This window comes from Zeus faber (assembly GCF_960531495.2).
Source record: "Zeus faber genome assembly, chromosome: 11".
Lineage (NCBI taxonomy): Eukaryota > Metazoa > Chordata > Actinopteri > Zeiformes > Zeidae > Zeus > Zeus faber.
In genome coordinates this window covers 33194418-33216917 of record NC_137205.1, presented here as the reverse complement: position 1 = coordinate 33216917, position 22500 = coordinate 33194418, and the positions used below count along the sequence as shown (strand labels likewise).

At 41.7% G+C, this 22500-nt stretch overlaps 5 protein-coding genes across 8 annotated transcripts in view; 1 reads left to right on the top strand and 4 right to left on the bottom strand.

Annotated features, from left to right (window-relative positions):
- Nucleotides 1-11081, bottom strand: part of LOC307236821 (scavenger receptor cysteine-rich domain-containing protein DMBT1-like) — a 22100-nt gene extending 11019 nt beyond the window's left edge. For all 4 annotated transcript variants that reach the window (XM_080009369.1, XM_080009370.1, XM_080009372.1 and 1 more), the window contains exons 1-12: nucleotides 10816-11081; nucleotides 9896-10204; nucleotides 9448-9759; nucleotides 9022-9333; nucleotides 7761-8066; nucleotides 7349-7666; nucleotides 6891-6923; nucleotides 5693-6025; nucleotides 5245-5553; nucleotides 3757-4062; nucleotides 3280-3600; nucleotides 2880-3194 (exon numbers count right to left, since the gene is read on the bottom strand). In XM_080009369.1, coding sequence (XP_079865495.1) covers nucleotides 2880-3194; nucleotides 3280-3600; nucleotides 3757-4062; nucleotides 5245-5553; nucleotides 5693-6025; nucleotides 6891-6923; nucleotides 7349-7666; nucleotides 7761-8066; nucleotides 9022-9333; nucleotides 9448-9759; nucleotides 9896-10204; nucleotides 10816-11023 — 3382 coding nt within the window. In that variant the 5' untranslated portion in view covers nucleotides 11024-11081. The remainder of the gene's footprint in view (nucleotides 1-2879; nucleotides 3195-3279; nucleotides 3601-3756; nucleotides 4063-5244; nucleotides 5554-5692; nucleotides 6026-6890; nucleotides 6924-7348; nucleotides 7667-7760; nucleotides 8067-9021; nucleotides 9334-9447; nucleotides 9760-9895; nucleotides 10205-10815) is intronic.
- On the bottom strand, nucleotides 11031-11865 carry LOC307237444 (scavenger receptor cysteine-rich domain-containing group B protein-like; the record flags this gene model as incomplete). Its single annotated transcript, XM_080010156.1, has 4 exons — nucleotides 11760-11865; nucleotides 11632-11667; nucleotides 11279-11549; nucleotides 11031-11142 (listed from the first exon to the last, which is right to left on the bottom strand). The coding sequence occupies exons 1-4, from the start codon at nucleotides 11803-11805 to the stop codon at nucleotides 11031-11033; spliced, it is 465 nt and encodes a 154-aa protein (XP_079866282.1). The 5' UTR covers nucleotides 11806-11865.
- Nucleotides 11866-13758: 1893 nt separating this feature from the next.
- rps11 (ribosomal protein S11) lies at nucleotides 13759-15706 on the bottom strand. Its single transcript, XM_080009384.1, has 5 exons — nucleotides 15658-15706; nucleotides 15100-15240; nucleotides 14840-14915; nucleotides 14230-14359; nucleotides 13759-13933 (listed from the first exon to the last, which is right to left on the bottom strand). Exons 1-5 carry the CDS (start codon nucleotides 15670-15672, stop codon nucleotides 13810-13812), a joined length of 486 nt encoding a protein of 161 aa, XP_079865510.1. The 5' UTR covers nucleotides 15673-15706; the 3' UTR covers nucleotides 13759-13809.
- Nucleotides 15707-16509: 803 nt separating this feature from the next.
- Nucleotides 16510-21025, top strand: LOC307236827 (apoptosis regulator BAX-like). Its single transcript, XM_080009383.1, has 6 exons — nucleotides 16510-16552; nucleotides 17949-17997; nucleotides 18078-18236; nucleotides 18327-18462; nucleotides 19856-19960; nucleotides 20053-21025. The coding sequence occupies exons 1-6, from the start codon at nucleotides 16522-16524 to the stop codon at nucleotides 20149-20151; spliced, it is 579 nt and encodes a 192-aa protein (XP_079865509.1). The 5' UTR covers nucleotides 16510-16521; the 3' UTR covers nucleotides 20152-21025.
- A 460-nt stretch (nucleotides 21026-21485) lies between these two features.
- The window catches only part of map3k14a (mitogen-activated protein kinase kinase kinase 14a), a 24743-nt gene continuing 23728 nt past the window's right edge, over nucleotides 21486-22500 (bottom strand). Inside the window, exon 16 of the mRNA XM_080009374.1 lies at nucleotides 21486-22500. This exon is cut by the window's right edge and continues 1013 nt beyond it. The gene's annotated coding sequence lies outside the window, so the exon portion shown is untranslated.

Genomic DNA, 22500 nt, shown 5'->3' with positions numbered 1-22500 from the left:
TGTGTGTATATATAAATATATGTGTGTGTGTGTGTGAGTGAGTGAGTGAGTGAATGTGTGTGTGTATATACTGTATATATATATATATATATACAGTATATAAATGTATACAGTATATATGTATATAATGTATATGTGTATTTGTGTGTGTGTATACTGTATATATGTATATGTGTGTGTGAATCTATGTGTGTGTGTGTGTGTGTGAATGTGTGTGTATGAGTGTGTGTGTGTATATATATGTATGTATGTATATACATATATATGTATATATGTATGTTTATGGATTAGGTAAGTTTCATTTAGAATGATTTTAATCTATATTTAATACAACAGAGACTTTTAATAAATACTATTATATTATTATAGAACTAGAATCCTGATTGTGGCTCCGCCCCTTGAGGCCGCCTGTGCGAGCACCGACATTTCACTGCGTATATGTATGACCATATGCATATGCATATATATGTATGTATATGTATGAACATATGTATATGTATGTATATGTATGAACATATGTATATGTATGTATATGTATGAACATATGTATATGCATATATATGTATGCATATGTATGAACATATGTATATGTATGTATATGTATGAACATATGTATATTTATGCATATGTAGGAACATATGTATATGTATGAATATATGTATGTATGTATGTATGTATATGTATGAACATATGTATATGTATGTATATGTAGGAAAATATGTATATGTATGTATATTGATGTACATATGTATATGTATGTATATGTAGGAACATATGTATATGTATGTATATGTATGAACATATGTATGTATATTTATGTACATATGTATATGTATGTATATGTATGAACATATGTATATGTATGTATATGTAGGAACATATGTATGTATATGTAGGAACATATGTATATGTATGTATATGTATGTATATGTATGAACATATGCATATGCATATATATGTATGCATATGTATGAACATATGTATATGTATGTATATGTATGTATATGTGGGAACATATCTATATGTATGTATATGTATGTATATGTATGAACATATGCATATGCATATATATGTATGCATATGTATGAACATATGTATATGTATGTATATGTATGTATATGTATGTATATGTATGAACATATGTATATGTACAGGGGATGGTGGCTCAGGCGGTAGAGCTGGTGGTCTAGTGATGTAAAGGTTGCTGGTTGGATCCCAGGCTCCTCCTGCTAGCATGCTGTAGTGTCCTTGAGCAAGACAATTAACCCCTCATTGCTCCTGATGGCTGCGTCCGTCGCTGTTTGAATAATTGTAAGTGGCTTTGGATAAAAGCGTCTGCTAAATGCAATGTAATGTAATGTAATATGTATGTATGTATGTATATGTATGAACATATGTATATGTATGTATATGTAGGAACATTTGTATATGTATGTATGTTGATGTACATGTGTATATGTATGTATATCTAGGAACATATGTGTATGTATATGTATGAACATATGTATGTATATTTATGTACATATGTATATGTATGTATATGTATGAACATATCTATATGTATGTATATGTATGTATATGTAGGAACATATGCATATGTATGTGTATGTAGGAACATATGTATATGTATGTATATGTATGAATATATGTATGTATGTATATGTATGAACATATGTATATGTATGTATATTGATGTACATATGTATATGTATGTATATGTATGTATATGTATGAACATATGTATGTATATTTATATTTTACATTTAGTCATTGATCAGACGCTTTTATCCAAAGCCACTTACAATTATTGAAACAGCGACGGACGCAGCCATCAGGAGCAATGAGGGGTTAATTGTCTTGCTCAAGGACACTACAGCATGCTAGCAGGAGGAGCCTGGGATCCAACCAGCAACCTTTAGATCACTAGACCACCAGCTCTACCTCCTGAGCTACCACCCCCACATGTGTATATACATGTGGGAGTATACATGTGTATATACATATGTATGAACATATGTATATGTATGTATATGTAGGAACATATGTATGTATATGTAGGAACATATCTATATGTATGTATGTGTATGTATATGTAGGAACATATGCATATGTATGTGTATGTAGGAACATATGTATATGTATGTATATGTATGAATATATGTATATGTATGTATATGTAGGAACATATGTATATGTACGAACATATGTATGTATGAACATATGTATATGTATGTATATGAGGAAGATACTGTATGTATATGTATGAACATATGTATATGTATGTTTATGTAGGAACATATGTATATGTATGTATATGTTTGAACATTTATATATCTATGTATATGTATGAACATACTGAATGTATATGTATGTATATGTATGAACATATGTATATGTATGAACATGTATATGTATGTATATATATACTATATATGAACATATGCATATGTATGAACATACGTATATGTATGTATATGTATGTATATGAACATATGTATATGTATGAACATATGTATGTATATGTATGTGACAAATATACCTCTTTGAATCTTGAATTTCCTCCTCCTCTGGTTTCATGTGCCCCTACAGGCTAATGCTAACACTATCTAGTAACGCCACCTGGTGACACCACATAGCAACTACAATGGAATGAGGAAATGTCCAGTTGAACTGTTGGACTAGACATACTAGTTATAAAATCATTTCAAATCAATATTCCGTCTGAGTATTCTTTTTTTCAGTAAGTAATGTGTAATTAGCAGGATAATGTGCATTATCACAAAATTACCACCTGCAGAGAGATACATATGTACATTATATCATGCTATATATACAGCTGGAAGTACGTGAAGCAGACAGGTAGTACTTGGATGTCTCACCGTGGCAGGTGACGTGGACAACCAACCACGGCTTTTCATACACCGACCATCTACTGTGGGGGCAGTGGGCAAGTGAGCGCTCCGTTCCGCTGCACGACAGCCCCTTCAGCCACGCCCTCGAGCTGTCCAGGTCGTGCTTAGACAAGGTGGTGCGGCCGTCCGCTGCCCCGCAGCCCACCTCTCTGCACACCACCTTCGCCACTTCGCTGCTGGTTCTGTAGGCCTCCACTGGGCCCCACTGCCCCCGGTAAAACACCTCCACCCTGCCTGAGCATCGGTCGGCCCGGCTGCCCACCAGTCGCGACCTGACGCGTCCTGCGGGGAACAGGTTCAACAGCAGACACAGCATTACATCACATTTGTGAATGACCCCGCCCTGAACCGACCCTGTCCAGTTTACCTGCACACGACACCTCGACGCCCTCTCTGCGGTTGCATCCTGGCCTCCCCAGTGGAATGGGGGCACACTGGTCCAGGTTCTGCTCTGCCCCGGAACAGTCCACGTCGTCCATTAGAACCTTCACCCCGTCCTGGCCCAAGGACACACTCTGTTGGACCTCCATGGCCATCCCACAGCCCAGCTGCCGACAGACAACCTCAGCCTCGCTCAGGTTCCAGCCTCGCCCGCACAGCGCCCCCCACTGGCCGTCACGGAAAACCTCCACCCGACCGACGCACTCCCCAGGCCCGTCGGAGAGCCGCACCCTCTGCTCTGCAGACACTGCAGAGGAACACACATGGCAACACCAATAGTTATGGACAATTTAAACACTTGCAACAGACACATTGTCAAATTGAAATTAATGAGTGTGGACGAGCTCCCACAGTTTCACATGTTGTGTTGGGTGGCTGTTGGGAGGTTCACCGTCTGTCGTACCGTAACAGATGACTCCGGCGTCCTGGCGGTGGCTGCATTTCTCTGCTTCAGGTTGAGAGAAACTGCAGTGACCGAAGAACTCGTCATCCCTGTCGCATCTGACCGCAGACATCAACACCTCTCCGCTGCCTTCCCCGAAAAACACCTCCTCCGTAGCGAGCGCCATCCCGCAGCCCAGGTCCTGGCACAGTACGTTGCCATCTTGAAGATCCCACCCCTTGTTGCACACCGTTCCCCAGCGGCCGCCCAGGAAGACCTCCACCCGCCCCGAGCAGCGGTCGGTCCCATTCACCAGCCTGATGACGCCTGGAGGTTGCCATGGAGACAGCGGGAAGTTGTTTATTTGTTTGAAGCCGAAGTCTTGACGGCTTCTCTAAAGCCTTCAATGTTATCGATAACAAAATACACAACTCTTAAAACTAAATTTATGGTGGAAAGGAGATTAGGAGGTGTTTGTGTTGGTGGACTGGTCAGACTGTCAACGCTTGTGAATAAGGTTTGTGCATCGTTCCTGTTTCTGTTTCAGGATATTGGAGAAAAAAAGTTTCTGGAGCACTTTTCAAATGTACATTGAAAGCAGCGAGGCTCTATTTATCGGTGTCAGGGTGAACGTGACGTTTTGTTTTCTGCCAGTTGCATTCTGCCTTCCGGCATTCTCTTCTCCAAGGTGCTTTTTACTTCCCAGAACATCTGTAACATTCAAATGATCGATAAGATCACCAGCAGAGCCTGAGGTGAGAGGTGGTAACATGGAGATGGCGTTTTTTAAAGAGTGCACAAGAATTCTCACTGATTTACCGTTTTTGAACAGTATTTGATTTGATCTGTCAGGAATAAAGGACATATTACAGAAAACACGATGGTCGGACAGGGAAGGATCCGTCGCAGAAACATTCAAAATATTCAGAGCCTTTGTGATAACCAAGTCCAAGGTGTGGCCCGGGCTATGAAGGGCCCCTTCACGTGTTGAGTTCAAATGTGTCCAGAATAGCAAAGAGTTCTTTTGCATCCTTGTCATTTGAATCATCAATGTGAATATCAAAGTCGGCAGTTATAACTACACGGTCAAAGTCAGTGGTCGTGCTGGACCGTCGTTCTGTAAAGTCGTCAAGAAGTTTCCTGAGTATTTAAGAGCCTGTAAGTGATGAACAGCACAACTCTGGGGAACATTTCAATGCAGCACAAAGGTATTGAGAGGGTCCAAAATCCCACAATGCATTGCGCTTTGCCATCACAATGCCTTGTGGGAAACATTCACCAGTGCAATGTGCAGTGTTTGCATACTGCAATATTTCACATAACGTAGAAGGTAATCCAAGTACTTTTCACATACTATTTGATGCACACCAAGGACAGCCACCAAAGCTGTGTGTACTGGGTCTAAAACAAAAGCTTCATAGCAGCGGCTAAACTATGTTCACGTCCATAACTTGGTTTAGAGGAGAGATCCGTGTCAGAATGGGCGGAGCAGGAGCTTTTGTTCCTCACCTGAGCAGATGACAGCAGCGTCTTGATGGTGACCACAGTCGTGCTCGATGAATCCGTCGTGGGGGCATCGGTGGAACACGCCCTCCTCCCCCGAACAGCCCACTCGGTTCATCCAGATGTTCCCCGTGCCTGGGCCGTAGTAGGCTCCCCGCCGGGCGCTCAGAGCCCTGCCGCAGCGCAGCTCCCTGCACACCACCTCAGCGTCGTCCAGGTCCCAGCCTACATCGCACACCGTTCCCCAGCGCCCGTCGTAGTTCACCTCCACTCTTCCAGAGCAGCGATCAGGACCGTCAACCAGCCTCACGGCATCTGACAACCAAGATCAACAACTCATCAAAATGTCTGCTTCAATGAAAACCCGACAGCGACTGTCCAGCTCTCAATACTTTCCACTTTGATGCAACCCTGTGTGAAGTGAAGCCGAAGTGCTGCGAGGAACAAATCTCACCTGTGCATTGAACTCCAGCGAAGTAGTGATATGAGGAGCAGTCGAACCCTATGATCTTGCACTGCGTCAGGTTGCTGGAGTGTCCATCGCAGATGATATTCAGCGATCTGCGCGGCTCGGCGGCAACAGGTCTGTGGAGCATAGTGATGGGGGGGCCGCAATCCACCTGCTTGCACGCCACCTCACCACTAGTATAAATACGCAGGCCGCACACAGAGTCGTGCCGCCATTCCCTGTCCCCGTAGCACGGCCGACCTTTATGGCCGCGGTAGAAGGTCTCCAGCGTGCCCGAGCACCGGGTGACGCCGCCCACCAGACTCAGCTCAATTTGGTCTGCAGAAGATGATGGAGAACTGATGGAGGTCCCTGCTTTGACCATCTCACTGAGAATCTCCATTTACTGAAGAGGACTTTCAGTTTCAAAACATTATGGTCTACATTGATAAAAGCTCTGTCTAGAGGAGTCCTTCAGGACCTCAGGCTGGTTGATTGAGCTGACTTGTTGTGGTTTAAATAAAAGATCTCTTAAAAACACTTAATTTACTTTATTTACATTGAAATGAATAGAACATGTAGCATACTGTACCGCATACTGTATCACTGTTCAGGGTTGTTCGTGATGCCGTATTGCTGCGCCGTACTGTTGTATACTGTGCTGTATTATCCCAAACACTACCTCACACTATTCACATTCACATGCCACTTTAATTCACATGCCACTTTAAATGCACATATCTGTATATACATAGGCATATTCCTTCAACCTATTCCATTTTATTTCAATTTATTTTTTATTGTATTTTATTCTATATATTTTTTATCTTATTCTATAAGTATTCCACTTACTGTATTACGTTTTAGGAGTCAGTTAGTCGGTCTATTAGAAAGGAATTTTCTACTTTTTATTTTATTTTATTTTAGTACTTTTTCCTAGGACTTCTTGTGTGCTATCACCGGGTGCGTTGCATTACATTTCACTGCATATATGTATGGAAGTATGTATATGTATGTGACAAATAAAAATCTTGAATCTTGAATCTTGAATCTTGAATCTTGAACATAAATTGTAATGGGCATCATTCCAATTGAATTTTCTTGGTTCCATTTAGGATGTGTACTCCACTGCACACATACATAGTGTTTAGTTTTGAAGAACAAATAATGTGCAAAAATATTCCAAAAAACATTCATGCCTTACCAGAACACACTGTGTCATCATCGTTGCCACAACCTGAAAAAAATGGTTTGTATTAACTTGACATTTCTGAATTTCCTAAATGAAATCCACCACCTATTGGCAGCAGGTTCCTGGGTTATTGACAAAAAGGCAGATCTGATCTGTGCAAACACTAACACTGTTTGGTACACGTGAGGTGGGCGGTTAGATTTCAATAGTCAAGAGGGCGCTATGGCAATATACTATCTGTAAAAACTGTCCACTGTGTTACATTGAGATGCAAGCTATTCTAAATATATAACTAGTGATATAATAATAATAATAATAATAATAATAATAATAATAATAATAATAATAATAATAGTAATAATAGTAATAATAATAATAATAATAATAATAATAATAATAATAATAATAATAATAATAATAATAATCATCATAATAATCATAATAATCATAATAATCATAATAATAATAACCTGAACAGGTGACGACGGCTGTCAGATCAAGGGGGCATTTCCCAAGCCTCCATGTTCCTTGGTTACAGTATCTGATGGAGTCTTCCTCACCAGAACATTTCATATCAAATAAACTGAAATTTGCTCCAGATTTCTTGGTGAACTCGCTGCTGTATCGGGATGTGTCCAGCGGAGTTCCACATCCCAGCTGCCTGCACACCACCCGGGCGGCAGCCATGTTCCAGCCCTCCACGCACACCATCGCACCCCCGTTGTAAAGAGCCTCCACCCGCCCAGAACACGGGTCAGGTCCTCCAAACAGCCTGACATCCGTGTTCACTGCAACACCACAAACAAAGTCAGGGAAAGAAATAGAAGGTGCTGTGACCTCACCTGAACATCTAGTGCTTTGTGTAGAAGGTCAGTTGGTCACCTGAGCAGGTGACCCGCACGTCCTGCTGGTGTCCACAGTGTGTGGTGGAGGCGTTCTGAAGGCACAGGGTGAGGGATTCCTCCTCTCCAGAACACTGTGGTCCAGCCATCCAGATCTTCTCGCCGCCCTCCCCAGAAAAAGCCTTGCTCTGGGATCCCACGGCCGTCCCACAGTCCAGTTGTCTACAGACTATATCTGCGAGCGCTGGGCGCCAGTTGGCATCGCACACACTTCCCCATTGGCCGTCATCATAGACTTCCACTCTGCCAGAACATATATTGGCTCCGTTAGCCAGCCTGACGGGACCTGGAAGGGAAAGCTTTCAAAGGTGAAGTCAAGCATTCAATGACCCTTTGTTCTACCTTTATAGTTCATAGCTGTCATTTCTGTTGTATTATCCATGATAATGTGAGTCTCTTGAGCTGGTGCATGGCACAGCAGTAGAATGTTATTATCAAGATTCAAGATTCAAGATTTTTTATGGGCTGAATGTGACAAATAAAAAATCTTGAATCTTGAATCTTGATAATAACACTCTACTGCTGTGCCATGCACCAGCTCAAGAGACTCACATACTGTCTAAAAAAGTACATTATCTAGTTCAAGACTTATTATAGTATTGAAATCTAATTACGTTGGCCGTTGAGCATCAACTGCAGCCTGGCCGCCCTGGAAGGGAGATTCCTCCTTCTGAGGCCCCTTCAAGGTTTTTCTCGTAGTTTTACTTGAACGGGTGGAAGTTGATGCGATTGATTTCTATGTGAAATGTGAATCTTATGAAGCCCAAAGAGACTGGACTGTTTAAGGGATTTACGGACAAAAAAAAACGGACTTGACTTCATCCTAATGAGTCATCCTCATTCCGGGGCTGAACCAGGATAGCCAACGGCACTGCTTCATTGTGTGAAGGACTTACAGGTAGAACTCGTCCCTGTCACAATACTGTCATGCATGCTGTCTGTTGAACCCAAATGCAGGACATAACAGAGGCTCAGGAGTAGGTGCAAAGGATCAAGGATTTATTGCAGGGAGACCAGGTAGGAAGGAGATTACATAGCGGGCGGGGAAGGTCAGGCAGGCAGGAAGATCAGGCAGGACTGACCAAGGCAGGTAGGTTGAGTAGAGCAGGTAGTCTGATGACGTATTAGTAATAGGAGTATTGCCGCAGTGGACAAGACAGCGATCTGACCAGGACTGAGTGTACGGAAAACAGGTTATATACTGTACAGGTGGAGTGATGAGGATGAATACTGACACTGACCTGAACAGATGACACCAGACGCTGCATGCTCTCCCATACAAGATGTTCCGAATCCCTCATTTTCACACAGAGAGATTGAGCTCTCATTTCCTGAGCATTTGACACGATGCATCATGGCCGGTTCCTTGCCGATACCAAAGAAGCTGTTCAGAGCTTTGACCGCATTACCACAATTCAACTGCCTGCACACGACCTCTGCTTCCTTCAAGCTCCAGCCATCACCACACACACGACCCCATCTCCCGTTGTAGTTCACCTCCACCCTCCCAGAGCAGGAGTGAAGGCCACTCACCAGACGCATTTCAACATCAGCTGCCAGGAAGGGAAAACGCAGGGACAGTTTGATACATAAAACAGCTGACCTGTCATTTCCAAAATTAACCAATCAAGCTAATTTTCCTGATAACTGATGCAAAGTGAAGTTACGTGAACAGAAGGCTGCGACGTTGTGGCCGAGGCGGCAGGAGTGAGGGCCGGTCTGGTTGTAAAGACACTGAGCTACAGAGCTCTCATGTCCTGAGCATCTCACCCCTGACATCAACACCTCTCCTCCACCCTCCAAGACAGTCTCCATCTTAAATTCCATGGCCCTTCCGCAACGCAACTGTCTACACACAACCTCAGTGTTAGTGGTGTCCCAACCGGCCGCACACACCGCCCCCCACTGGCCGTTGTAGTGCACTTCCACTGTACCAGAGCAGCGGTCTGCCCCATTAGACAGACGGACTCTAACGCTATCTGTTGGGGACAGGAAGAAAGATTGTGATGAAATCATGAACTGATAACATCTCAAGGTAGATACGGGATTATTTTGACTTAAAAACAAGTGTTTTCTATCGATTTTCTTATCCGACAAGATCTTGAATGCACCGACCGGTACAGACCACGGCAGCGTCCTGCTGGTGTCCACAGCTGTGGGACGTGGAGTCGTTGTGAAGGCACCGGGTCAGAGACTCCTCCTCCCCAGAACACTGCACTCCAGACATCCAGATCTCTCCGCTGCCTTCTCCGGGGTGAGGCCAGTGTTGGACGTGGAGTGCTGGTCCACAGCCCAGCTCTCTGCAGACCACCTCAGCGTCACTGACGTCCCACTCGTCATCGCACACCGTCCCCCACACGCCGTTATACAACACCTCCACTCGGCCCGCGCATTGGTCAGCCCCGCCCTCCAGCCGGATCGTGCCTGCAGATAGACAAGGAAACACTCCCACTGATGGAAGCTGCCAGTCTGGCTGCTGGGTGATAAATGGCTGTTGAAATACGTAAAAATGATCTTTCCCACATTCAGTTGTACGCAGGATCTGACATTACTGCCCTTGTGCTGAAATTTAGGAAGCTATACACAGAGGCCCAATCTAGCCAAACTCCTCTCCCAGCAGCCCGCCGCGTCGCAACCTATCGGACACAGTTATGTGGAACATGGATTTGCATAAAACATCTGCTTCCCTCCCGGACAAAGCAACCAGAACAAAGACTTGAGAACTGGTCATCATGCCAAGTGCAGCGACTAAACCTACAACCTGACAAGATGCTTCAGTTCTGACAGCCTGATCCAACCTGGTTCAACCTGACTCAGGTTAGCAGATTGGGAAGCACATCATCGGTTGCTTCGAGGACAAACTTCATTCGACTGCTCTGAATGCTCCATGAATGTTGCCGCTGGAGCAAAGAGAGCTTTTTGGATTCTTCTTTCTTTCTTCACCAAAAGCAACATTTTCACCTGAGAGGTGTCAAGCCCAGAGGAATGCACTTACGTATAAAGCAGATGAAATATCTAAAACCTCCTTTGCTCACCTGAACATACGACACCAACATCTTGGGCGTGGCCGCAGTTGGATTTGATCCAGCTCTCTTCACATTGAGTGAAAACCATGTTGTTGTAGTAACAGTTGACGTCGGCCATGGAGATGTTTCCCTGGCCCTGGCCAAAGAAGCCGTCGCGTTTTGCACTGGCCGCCTGACCACACTGAAGCTCCTTACAAACCGCCTGAGCGTGTCGCATGTCCCAGTCATAAAGTCTGTGGACACCAGCGCATACCGTGCCCCAGCGGTCCCACCTGAACTTCTCCACCCGGCCCGCACAGCGACCCCACCCGTCCTGCAGCCTGAGCTGGGCCTGTTCTATAAAGAAAACATCACAGAGAGGGCCACAGTTTAAAACGGGCACCAGCACAATACAACCAAAATTTGATGTAGATTGTTATTTTTGTTGTTTTTACCTGAGCAGACCACCCCGGCGTCTCTATGGTGACCACACCTGAAGCTCCCAGTCCACCGGTGTCCACACTGGAACACAGAGTCCTCTGATCCAGAGCACCTCACGTTGGACATCAGGACTTTCCCGCTGCCACGCCCAAAGTACGCATTGGTGCGGATGTCTTGAGCAGGACCGCAGCCCAGCTGCCTGCACACCACCGCGGTGTCATAGATGTCCCATCCTGAATCACACACTGTTCCCCACTGGCCCTGGTGGAGCAGCTCCACCCGCCCGGAGCACCGACCATCTCCACCCACCAGGCGCAGGCTCGCTGAGGAGCATTTTAATGGAAGTAATTTTGTCACCTGAGGTCCTAAGTGTGTGTGTAGAAGCAGAGAAGCAGTTGCACTAACCTGACACCAGGGGGCCACACTCGACCACAGCACTGACTGAAAAAAAACATCAGTTACTGCGTCAGTGTCTCTGATCTATGTCTGTCTGTCTGCCTGTCTGTCTGTCCCTCCCTCTGACAGGAACTCACCCAGTGTTAGACACAGTAGAGCTGCAGTCAACCTCCTGCTCGTCATCTTCAATCTTCTGACTCTTCTTTGTTCAGATTAAAACTTCGTTTCTTTCTCAGGATTCAGAAGATCAACAGACTCTGCTCCACTTCACCAAACCACTCCCACCTGGAGCGTTCTTCCAAACTGTTACTCAACAGTTTTTTTTCCTGCTTTTTTTTGTTCCATTTCTTTCCCAACAAAATGGGACAAAATGTTCAGTTGTGTGGAAAACCATGTTCCATGCGAGAGAAGCAGCTGCTCTATCCTACTACACTCACAGAATCAAGTATGATACCGAGTGAAGACTTCAACATGATGCTTCTTTTGTTTGATATTTTGTGGTCTGACTGATCCGGTCAGTAAAACATATCTATGTATACTGCATGTGATGTTGTGAATTGATATAATAGTTGGAGGCATTATACTCCTGATATGAACCATGAAACATTACTAATTATATTGTGCAGAGATAGAAACCAGACACTCATGAAACCTTCAGCTCTATTTGCAGGAAATGAACAAATAAAATCAGACTTTTCAAGATGAATTTGTCCTGCACTCCCACACATTCTCCTCAGAATTCTGACTTTATTCTCAGTTTCATAGTTTTCCACATGGTCATTTAGAGGACTTTGAGTCCCGACAGAGAAGCGGCTCCACTTAAACCCACCGTGAGAACCGCAGAGACTATCGTAACGGCGTTGTTCCGAGCAGCAGAACCTTGCGTCACTTGGTGTTTTCCGCTCCGACTTCTGGGGATTCCAGTGTTGATCCGAGACGAGCTGAGGTGGAACCCGGAAGGGAAGGTAAAGAACCTTGTTTCCGTGCAGCAGAAAGCTGTTTCCCAGCAGGGGTCCAGAGATTCTGAGAACGGGGCCTGAACACTGGGCTGCATTGGACCTTGTGCAGCTACTTTCCTCTCCCTTTGCTCTTGGAACAGGACTTCAAGTCCATCACACTGTGGAGCATCAGTCCCAATCAGTGGAGACAGAAGGAAGAAATTTCCTCCAGCTTCATAGATTTCCTTGGAATAAAGCCTTTCTTCAGCCACTCAACACAAGCCACCTGTGATGTCGCCGAAAGAACCATGGTTCTAAATGAGAATTACAACATAATCTACATCAACACACCAGGCAGTGATGGTAATACATGTGAAGTACAGAATAAAGCCTGTTTTAAAAGCAGGTTTTGTAGATGTGGTGGAGCCTCTGCAGTCTAATGTGCTTCTCTACTCACGCCTCCATCTGTTTGTTGTAGAGAAAAGTAAATATTCAGACGTTTCAAAGCAGCTTCCTGAGGGAAACCAGGGGAAATTACTGGAGGGCTTCACAACATGTTATTGTGGGTTGCACAGATGTTTTCTATTCTGTAGCTTTTTATATTTGGCTATTTCAGTTCTTTATTTCATGGCAATTTTTATTTTTCATGCTAATTGCCCGTAGAGAAACAAAAGGACAAATACAGGGGAAATGAAAACGCACTTGGCAGACCTTTGGTGGGTGATTTCTGAATCCACATGGTTCTAAATCCCAGACTGGATTTTCACCTTTGGAACTTGGATTTCCCGTATGGGTGGATGGACCACGCCACTGGATGTCCAGTTGGTTCAGACAAAATCCAAAGTTACGTTGATGGGATGAATCTTCTAGACCTGCACATAAAAGCCTTGAGCTGTGATGGTCAGATTGAGGAGCTGGGATCAGGGTGGATGTGGTGTTGGTACCAACCTCATGGTTCTGAGGCCGTTGAGCCAAAGACTTGTCATCTCCTGGGAGAGGAACTCACAAGGTGCAGCATTCGACATTAACCAAGTTGTTTTAGGGTCAAGATAATAGCTTGAGAAAATGGAAATTGCTACTAACAGGAAATGTTCCCTCAATTTAGATTTTAATCTCAGTTCCTGTGTGACATGTTCATTATGCTGCCCAGACCTCAGCCGCACCCAGAGGATTCCCCAAACAGAGTCAAGACAACAGGTTGGGTAAGACAATTCATTTATTTTGACGGTGCGGCCCAGTTCCTGCAGAGCTAGAACTTGGTGAACTGCTTCTTGGCGCCGGCCGCTTTGGTCACCTTCAGGACGTTGAATCGCACCGTCTTGCTGAGCGGCCGACACTCTCCCACCGTCACGATGTCGCCCACGGTGACGTCTCTGCCGGGAACAAACATGTTTAGAGCCGAGGTTCCGTCGCACGGAACACTTGAGATCCTTCGGGCGGAGGTCGGAGCTGCATCAGTGTTGCCGTAAGGCGGTGTCGTCAAAGCTCCGTGAGCTTGGAAGACCATCGTGAGAAAAGCATCATCTGCAGCCGATCTAAGCTGCACCCAACACCCCCATGAGGAAGGGTGCGGTGACGCCGGTGCAGCGCCCGCTAGCGTCACACATGCTGGAGTTAGCAACAGTGACAAGTCACACAACACATTTGACAGCAGGGGGTGGAGGTTCACCTGAAGGCAGGGGACAGATGGACAGACATGTTCTTGTGCCTCTTCTCAAAGCGGTTGTATTTTCGAATGTAATGCAGATAGTCTCGCCTGATCACGATGGTCCTCTGCATCTTCATCTTGGTGACGACACCTGAAAGACAACGTCCCAGAGGTTCATCCTGACATGAAGCTGCAGCATCCTCCATTTAACACTCAAATGAGCCAAATCCCAGTGTGTTTAGCTCATGACCAACCCATCCCAAGTGATATTCACCGCTTGTTTGCCGGTGGTATAAGGGAAGACCAAATTAGAGACTTGTAGGACTAAAAGGCATGGAAGTTTCATTTTTTCTGACAGCATCTTCAACATCTTCTCTCAACTGATACATTTACAGATTTGATCCATTTGCGAACCCTTCAATTCATTGACTATTAAAACCCTGCTCCAGCTCTAGCTGAATTGACGGTGACAACAGAGACTACAACAGGGAGACCAGGTGGACAGACCGGCCTACATCAGCATTGCCATTGGGCAGCGTCGTCACAGCCTGGAGGCTTGGAAGACCATCGTGAGAAAACATCACTTGTAGACCAGCCGTCGACCTCGAATCAGAAAGTACATCGGACTGACCGGACAGGATGCGGCCACGGATGGAGACGTTTCCGGTGAAGGGGCATTTCTTGTCAATGTAAGTGCCTTCAATAGCCTGGAGGAGACACAAAGGAACCGTTAACATTTGGTAAATGGGAGAAAGCCATGAAAATCCTCCTCTCGCTGGGTCGCATCAGCTGCGCCAAAGGGCAGTGTCAACACCGGAAGGTTCTGAAGACCATCGTGAGAGAACATCATGTGCGGATCACAGCTGTGTCCCGGCGGCACCGTCTCATCACCTCTCTTGGGGTTTTGAAGCCAAGCCCGACATTCTTGTGGTAGCGGGGCAACTTTTCTTTGGCCTCCTTGCCCCCTTCGGTGGTGAGAACGCGCTTCTTGTTCTGGAAGATGGTGGGCTGCTTCTGGTAAGCCCTCTCGGTCTGCGGGACACACGACATTCACATATCAACACGTTGCGTTGAGCGCTACCGTCCCAGGGTCACGCCGCCAACAGACAACCGCGTTCTCAAAATACGTTCTCAACAAGTTGTGTCCGACTAGCGTCAAGTGGAACGGACACGACCGGCGGTTCACAGCGTGAAGCCCCCTCACACGGAGGCATTAGAGGGCCGAACTGGAGCTAGCCATTAGCATTAGCTAACGGTGCTAAAATGCTACGATGCTAAGCTCCGCCTGTACACGCGGTCACGCAGATCCGAGAACGGGAAAAGGTTCAGTTCCATCGGTTCGAGGTGTGACCGCGGCGGGTGAAAGGCGTGTTACCGCGACGCAATTAGACCCCGCACACGCCGCGCCGCCCGGGACATTCGACGGCACATTCGCGCTCCCCAACAGACCTGCACGTCCGCCATCTTCCAAGCCGAGTCGTAAAGAGGCCAGGGCACGCGCACGGCGGAAGGAAGAGCGGCGAATACCGGATGTGACGTAAGGAACGAACGTAAGGCGACGTCTTTTTACTGTAATTTTACACCTTTTTAAAATTCACAAAGAGAAACGTTGTAAAACACAAAGTAAGATTTCTACACTCAAATCGACAACAAAACGTCGCATTGAAATTTTTAAACATTACGGAACTTTCCCCCTGAATCCTCTGACTGAATGGTTTCATTTCTGTGTGTATTTCTGTTTTATCTTGTAATATTTTTACTTTATGTCCATGTGTATTTGTGTTGTTTAAATCTGATCTGTATGTACTGCTAATGTACTACCTGAATATTTGTAAATTGTCATTTTTGTTGATAAAAAGATTGAATCATAACTTCATAATAATTGAATAATATAATAATTATTTCACACTTTGACAAAGAAGAGGACGTTACACACGAACACACGTGGTGTGTGACGTTTCCAGCAAACGACAAACCTTGATTTCTTTCGTCACGTCCAGATTTTTCATAAATTATTTTAATAATCAGAGAATGAAGTATAACGATACAAACAAATAAATAGAAAACATCATAAAGTAATAAAGAAAACATAAAAATAAAAATAAAGACAAACTCAACAGGGCACAAGTAGGAAACAGGAAAACAAAAGGAAATAAGACAAAATAAAATAATCCAAACCCAAAACAGTTGAAGTTGGTTTCATTATAAAATGAAATTAAAATTAGATATGAAGTATGTTTTTTTCATTCAAATATTATTTTTAAATATTTGTTAAGAACCATAGTCCGGCTGCGGCGACAACAGCAGAACAAAATGGCGGCTCCGGCGGCGGGACGAGACCCAGGTAAAGCAGCAACAAACCGTCAGATTGCCACTGATCAGCCCGTTGTTGTCCACACCGAATGGGGGCAGCGGAGCGGAGGCCCTGCGCGGTCAGGACATTGACCCGTTGTACCGGCGCTTTGCGTGTCCGGGTCTGGGTGTTAAGCTAAACGGGAGTGGATGACAGTCAGCTGGTGGAGGTAGCTTAGCTTAGCGTAGTTTAGCATTAGCATTAACGTTAGCCTCAGTGAGGATGCAGGACTAGTCTGGGGTTTGTGTTCATAACACGGTGACATAGTTTATGGAAATAATGATGCTGTTTATTCTTACAAGTACTATTGCTTTATTACTTTCTTCACACCGTTGCACTTAGCAGTGTGTGTGTGTGTGTGTGTGTGTGTCTGCCTGTCTGTCTGTCTGTCTGTCTGTCTGTATCTGTGTGTATATATATATATATATATATATATATATATATATATGTATATATATATGTGTGTGTATAGTGAATTTGTATGCATTCTCCTGCTGTTACTCTGTACTTTACCACTGAGCTGCTGGAACATCTCAATTACTATTATTTTACATGTGGTTACTACTATTTTATATATGATTACTGCTATCTATATATGAATACTACTATCTTATATATGATTACTGCTATCTTATATATGAATATCACATCTTATATATGATTACTACTATCTATATATGATTACTACTATCTTATATATGAATACTACTATCTTATATATAATTACTACTATCTAATATATGAATACTACTATCTAATACATGACTACTGCTATCTTATATATGAATACTACTATGTTATATATGAACATGACTTTTATATATGATTACGACTATTTTATATGTGAATACGACTATTTTATATGTGAATACGACTATTTTATATGTGAATACGACTATTTTATATATGAAAATGACTATTTTATATATGAATACGCCTATCTTATATATTAATACGACTATTTTATATCTGAATACGACTCTCTTATATATAAATACAGTTATTTAATATATGAATACGACTATTTTATATATGAATATGACTATTTTATATATGAATACAACTATCTTATATATGAATACGCCTATGTTATATATGAATACGCCTATCTTATATATGAATACGACTATCTTATATATGAATACGATTATTTTATATATGAATACGACTATCTTATATATGAATACGACTATCTTATATATGAATACGACTATCTTATATATGAATACGACTATTTTATATATGAATACGACTATTTTATAATATGAATATGACTATTTTATAATATGAATATCTTACATATGATTAACTTTATAGACTGTTCTCGCTTCTAATCCATGGTGAATATATTTCCACATTATTAATGATTGTTTCCTGGTTGCTGCAGGGAAGGGTCGAGACGAGGTTCTTGACGTGGGAGCAGCTCTGCTAAAGGAGTGAGTAGCAGCTCCACCTGGGAGACACCACAGCACACACGTCACACATTTCAAATCCTCTTTTATCTCATTTCTTTCAGTTTCATCTACGAGCGGATCCGTCGCCATGGAGATGACAGCGCAACGGTGACGCGGTCGCAGCTGGGTGGGGCGGAGCTGTGCGACCCCGCCCACAGGAAGTTGGCGCAGCGCCTGCAGCAGATTGGGGACGAGCTGGATGGCAACACGGAGCTCCAGCGGTACCTGCAGTTCTCCACAAGTCTTTACTGTTTTATTAGTTTGTTATCTGATGAATAACACCCTGCCCCGCCCGCCCCGCCCTGCCCCAGGATGATCAACGACTCGGCGCTGTGCCCCACCCAGGACGTCTTCCTACGTGTCGCTGTGGAGATCTTCTCCGACGGGAAGTTCAACTGGGGCCGCGTGGTGGCGCTGTTCTACTTCGCCTGTCGACTTGTCATTAAAGTCAGTTCAACTAGAGGAGTCGTGCTTTGATCAGTATTAAAAAATGAGTCTCTTTTAATAATAAAAACACTATCATTATTATTATTAATAATAATAATTGTTATTGTTTTATTATTATTATTATTATTATTATATTAATAATTACATTAAATGTTATAATAATAATTGTTATTATTATAATAAAAACATTTTTATTATTGTTATTATTATTGTTGTTATTTTTTATTATTACAATTACTGAGCACTACTTAGCAGTATTTATTTATTGTTACACTAATGTTTCTGTTGCAATGTAGCTTGAATGTTATTCTCCCTTGTAAGTCACTTTGGATAAAAGCGTCTGATAAATGACTAAATGTAAATGTAAATAGTTAATTTTTGTTATTATTATTATTCATTATTATTATTGCTATTATTATTATTATTGCTATTATTATTAATTATTAATGTTATTATTTTTTATTATTTATAAATTAATAATACAAATAATAAATTATTATTATACATTATTATTATTATTATAAATTATGTTTATTATTGTTTTTGATATTATTTTTTAAATTATTCATTATTCTTGTTATCATTATTATAATAATTGATATTATTGTTGGGTTAGGGTTGTTATTATCATTATAATTGATATTATTACTTTTTATTATTATTATTGTTATTGTTGTTGTTTTTGTTTTTTTTATTGATATGATTGTTATTAATATTAATAATTACTTTTAGGTTATTATTATTATTGCTATTATTAGTTTATTATTATTATCAGGTTATTATTAGTAGTTTATTATTATTAATTTATTATTAGTAGTAGTTAATTATTATTGTTATTATTAGTTTATTATTAGTTTATTATTGCTATTCGTTTTTTATAATTTATTATTATTGTTATTATTCGTTTTTATTATTAGTTTATTATTAGTTTTTATTATTGTTATTCGTTTATTATTATTGTTATAAGTTTATTATTGTTATTAGTTTATTGTTATTATAGGTTTATTATTATTAGTTTATCATTATTATTCGTTTATAATGTTATTAGTTTATTATTATTATTAGTTTATCATTAGTTTATTATTATTTGTATATTATTATTGTTATTCGTTTATTATTATTGTTATAAGTTTATTATTGTTATTATTAGTTTATTGTTATTATAGGTTTATTATTAGTTTATCATTATTATTCGTTTATAATGTTGTTATTAGTTTATTATTATTATTAGTTTATTATTGTTATTCATTTATTATTATTATTATTATTATTATTATTAGTCTATTGTTGTTGTTATTTTTAGTTTATTATTGTTATTGTCAGTTTATTATTATTATCATTATCATTATCATTATTATTATGGTCATCACCCTGAACAGAGCCTCTCTCCCAGGCGCTGGTGACCAACGTTCCTGACCTGGTGAGGACCATCATCTCCTGGACCATGGACTACCTGCGTGAGCATGTGATGAGCTGGATCCAGGAGCAGGGCGGCTGGGTGAGCAGCCTGGCTTCACAACCTTCTATTGCTCTTCTTCCTTCTGTTCCCTCCTTCCGTGTGCTGACGGTGTCACGTCGCTCCGCCCTCAGGACGGGATCCGCTCCTACTTTGGCACACCCACATGGCAGACGGTGGGCGTGTTCCTGGCCGGGGTGCTGGCCACCGCACTGGTGATGAGGAAGATGTGAGGAAGGAAGGATGGACGTAGTGAGGGGTGGGGGTGATGAAGCGATGGATGATGGAGCATTGGGTGAGGGAGCGATGGATAGAGAACATGTCCCTCCTTGCCTCCTCGATGGTGTTGGAACCTGCGACGCAGTGAAGGGTGGAGAGACTCCACCTTATAATTTATTTTGACTTTGTTCAGGTCACTGCATCTTTCTTTTCTTTCTTTTGTTTTTCTTCTTTTCTTTCTGCCTGACAATTGGAAAGTCAACAAACAGTTTTTCCCTCCTTGTTTTTTTCATCTTTCTTTGAGTATTTGGGCCGGCAAGAAGAAATATGAACGACTGTATCTGGAGAATAAATGGAAATGAAGCCGCTGTAGTTGTAGAATAAACAACGTTTTGTGAATAAATTGAAAAAGCGTAGAAGTTGAGATTTTAGACCAAGTATTTATTTCCCTCATTCTGATTTCACTGTTGAACTTTGTCTTTAATTTCACCTTTTCTCCCCCTAAATTTCAACTTTGTTCTAAAAATGTTTATTCTCGAAATACAATGAGATATTTTTTCTGGCTCCAAAAATAATAATAATAATCTGATTGATCAGGTACCCCCCCCCCGTGAAGTAGGAGATGTGTAAAGGTTGAGTTTGGGAGGAGGAGGAGGCGCCTCACTCACCTGCTTCAACAACGTTTCCTCCGAACCGTTTCCATGTTTGTCTGTCAGTGCCTTCTGGTGGGGTTTTTTTTGTTTGTGTTTTTTTTATATAAAATCACTTTGATATCTGGAATTTTCACCTTTTCTATTTACATTTTATTTCATGCTCACAGAAAAAAAAATCTTTTTGCAGTGACAATGGTATGTTGTAATATAAAATAAAAATTTTTACGAACTCTTATCACAGTGTGGTTTTAATCCTGGCGCGTGATCAGAAGCAGGTCGGTTTCTAACCAGTTGAGACAGCACTCGCTGCGTGTCCCTGAGACTGGGGTCGTGACTGGTAATGAGAGTAGCTACGAGCTGCAGCCAATGAGAGCGCAGGACACGGGAGGGGAAACATCTCCACCCGCTTCTCCAAATTCTACCCAATGACAGCAAGAAACTACGCCAGCAATAAATTATATCGGCAAAAAACTACACCAGCAATAAATATCTGCAAAAAACTACACCAGCATAAGTTTCACCAGCAAAAAACTACACCAGCAAGAAACTACACCAAGAAACTACACTAGCAAGAAATTACATCAACAAGAAACTACAGCAATAAACTACACCAACAAGAAACTACACCAGCTGTGTTTGCATGAGACAGCCTCCAACCACTACGTCATATCTCATTTCATTGGGTCTATGCTACGTCATTAAGCACAATGTTGTGTTACAGCTTGAGGGAAAAGTATTTATTTATTTAAAGACACGTGACACATGGTATTCTATCATAAAAACAGTGATATTTGATGTAAAACCAGATGAACCCAGGAAGCTCATGTCGGAGGAATTAACATGTTATTTTAAACTCAACAAATAGATGACATTGTTAAATCATTTTTATGTACTTCCTCAAACATGATAGAAACATATATAATAATAGTAAATGACAGGTCGCCTCCGTCTAGTTTGTGGAAAGCAAAAGTAGAAGCAACATCATTACTGACGTTATTTGGGGGAAACATTGAAAATTGAAAAATGTACTCATGAGACCTGTTACTGAAGTAGAAGGACCTATACTGACAAAGAACTACTGTGTTCAAAGTGAAAATACCACATTGAGATTTCTATCTCAGCAAAAGTATATATGAAGTACTTGATCTTCAACGTACTTAAAGTATTAAAAATAAAAATCTATAATAAGAGACAAATCAATCTGATAGGCTCAGAGGGTTCATTCCTCGTGCTTTTGATATGAATATAATACAATATAGTATAGTATAATATAACAATAGAATAAAACATTACATTGAGCAGACGCTTTTATCTAAAGCGACTTACAATTGTTCAATCACCGACGGACGCAGCCATCAGGAGCAATTAGGGGTTAAGTGTCTTGCTCAAGGACACTACAGCATGCTAGCAGGAGGAGCCTGGGATCCAACCAGCAACCTTTAGATGACTAGACCACCAGCTCTACCTCCTGAGCTACCATCCCCAACATAGTACAATATACAAAACATAGTACAATATAATATAATATGATATATATAACAATATAATATAATATTATATAATACAATACAATATATAACAATAGAATATAAGAGAATATAGTATAATATAATATAATATTTTAATATCATATAATATAATAGTAGACTAGACTGAACTTATTGTCATTGCAGAGAGTACAAGTACTGAGGCAATGAAATGCATTTCACA

Coding starts and splice junctions, on each gene's coding strand:
- LOC307236827 (XM_080009383.1), top strand. CDS start 16,522: ATGGCGGCTCCGGCGGCGGGACGAGACCCAG. Junction 16,553..17,948: donor GGCGGCGGGACGAGACCCAG/GTAAAGCAGCAA, acceptor TGGTTGCTGCAG/GGAAGGGTCGAGACGAGGTT. Junction 19,961..20,052: donor TCCAGGAGCAGGGCGGCTGG/GTGAGCAGCCTG, acceptor CTCCGCCCTCAG/GACGGGATCCGCTCCTACTT.
- rps11 (XM_080009384.1), bottom strand. Junction 14,916..15,099: donor GCTTCAAAACCCCAAGAGAG/GTGATGAGACGG, acceptor TGTCTCCTCCAG/GCTATTGAAGGCACTTACAT. Junction 13,934..14,229: donor CATCTGTCCCCTGCCTTCAG/GTGAACCTCCAC, acceptor TGTTCCCGGCAG/AGACGTCACCGTGGGCGACA.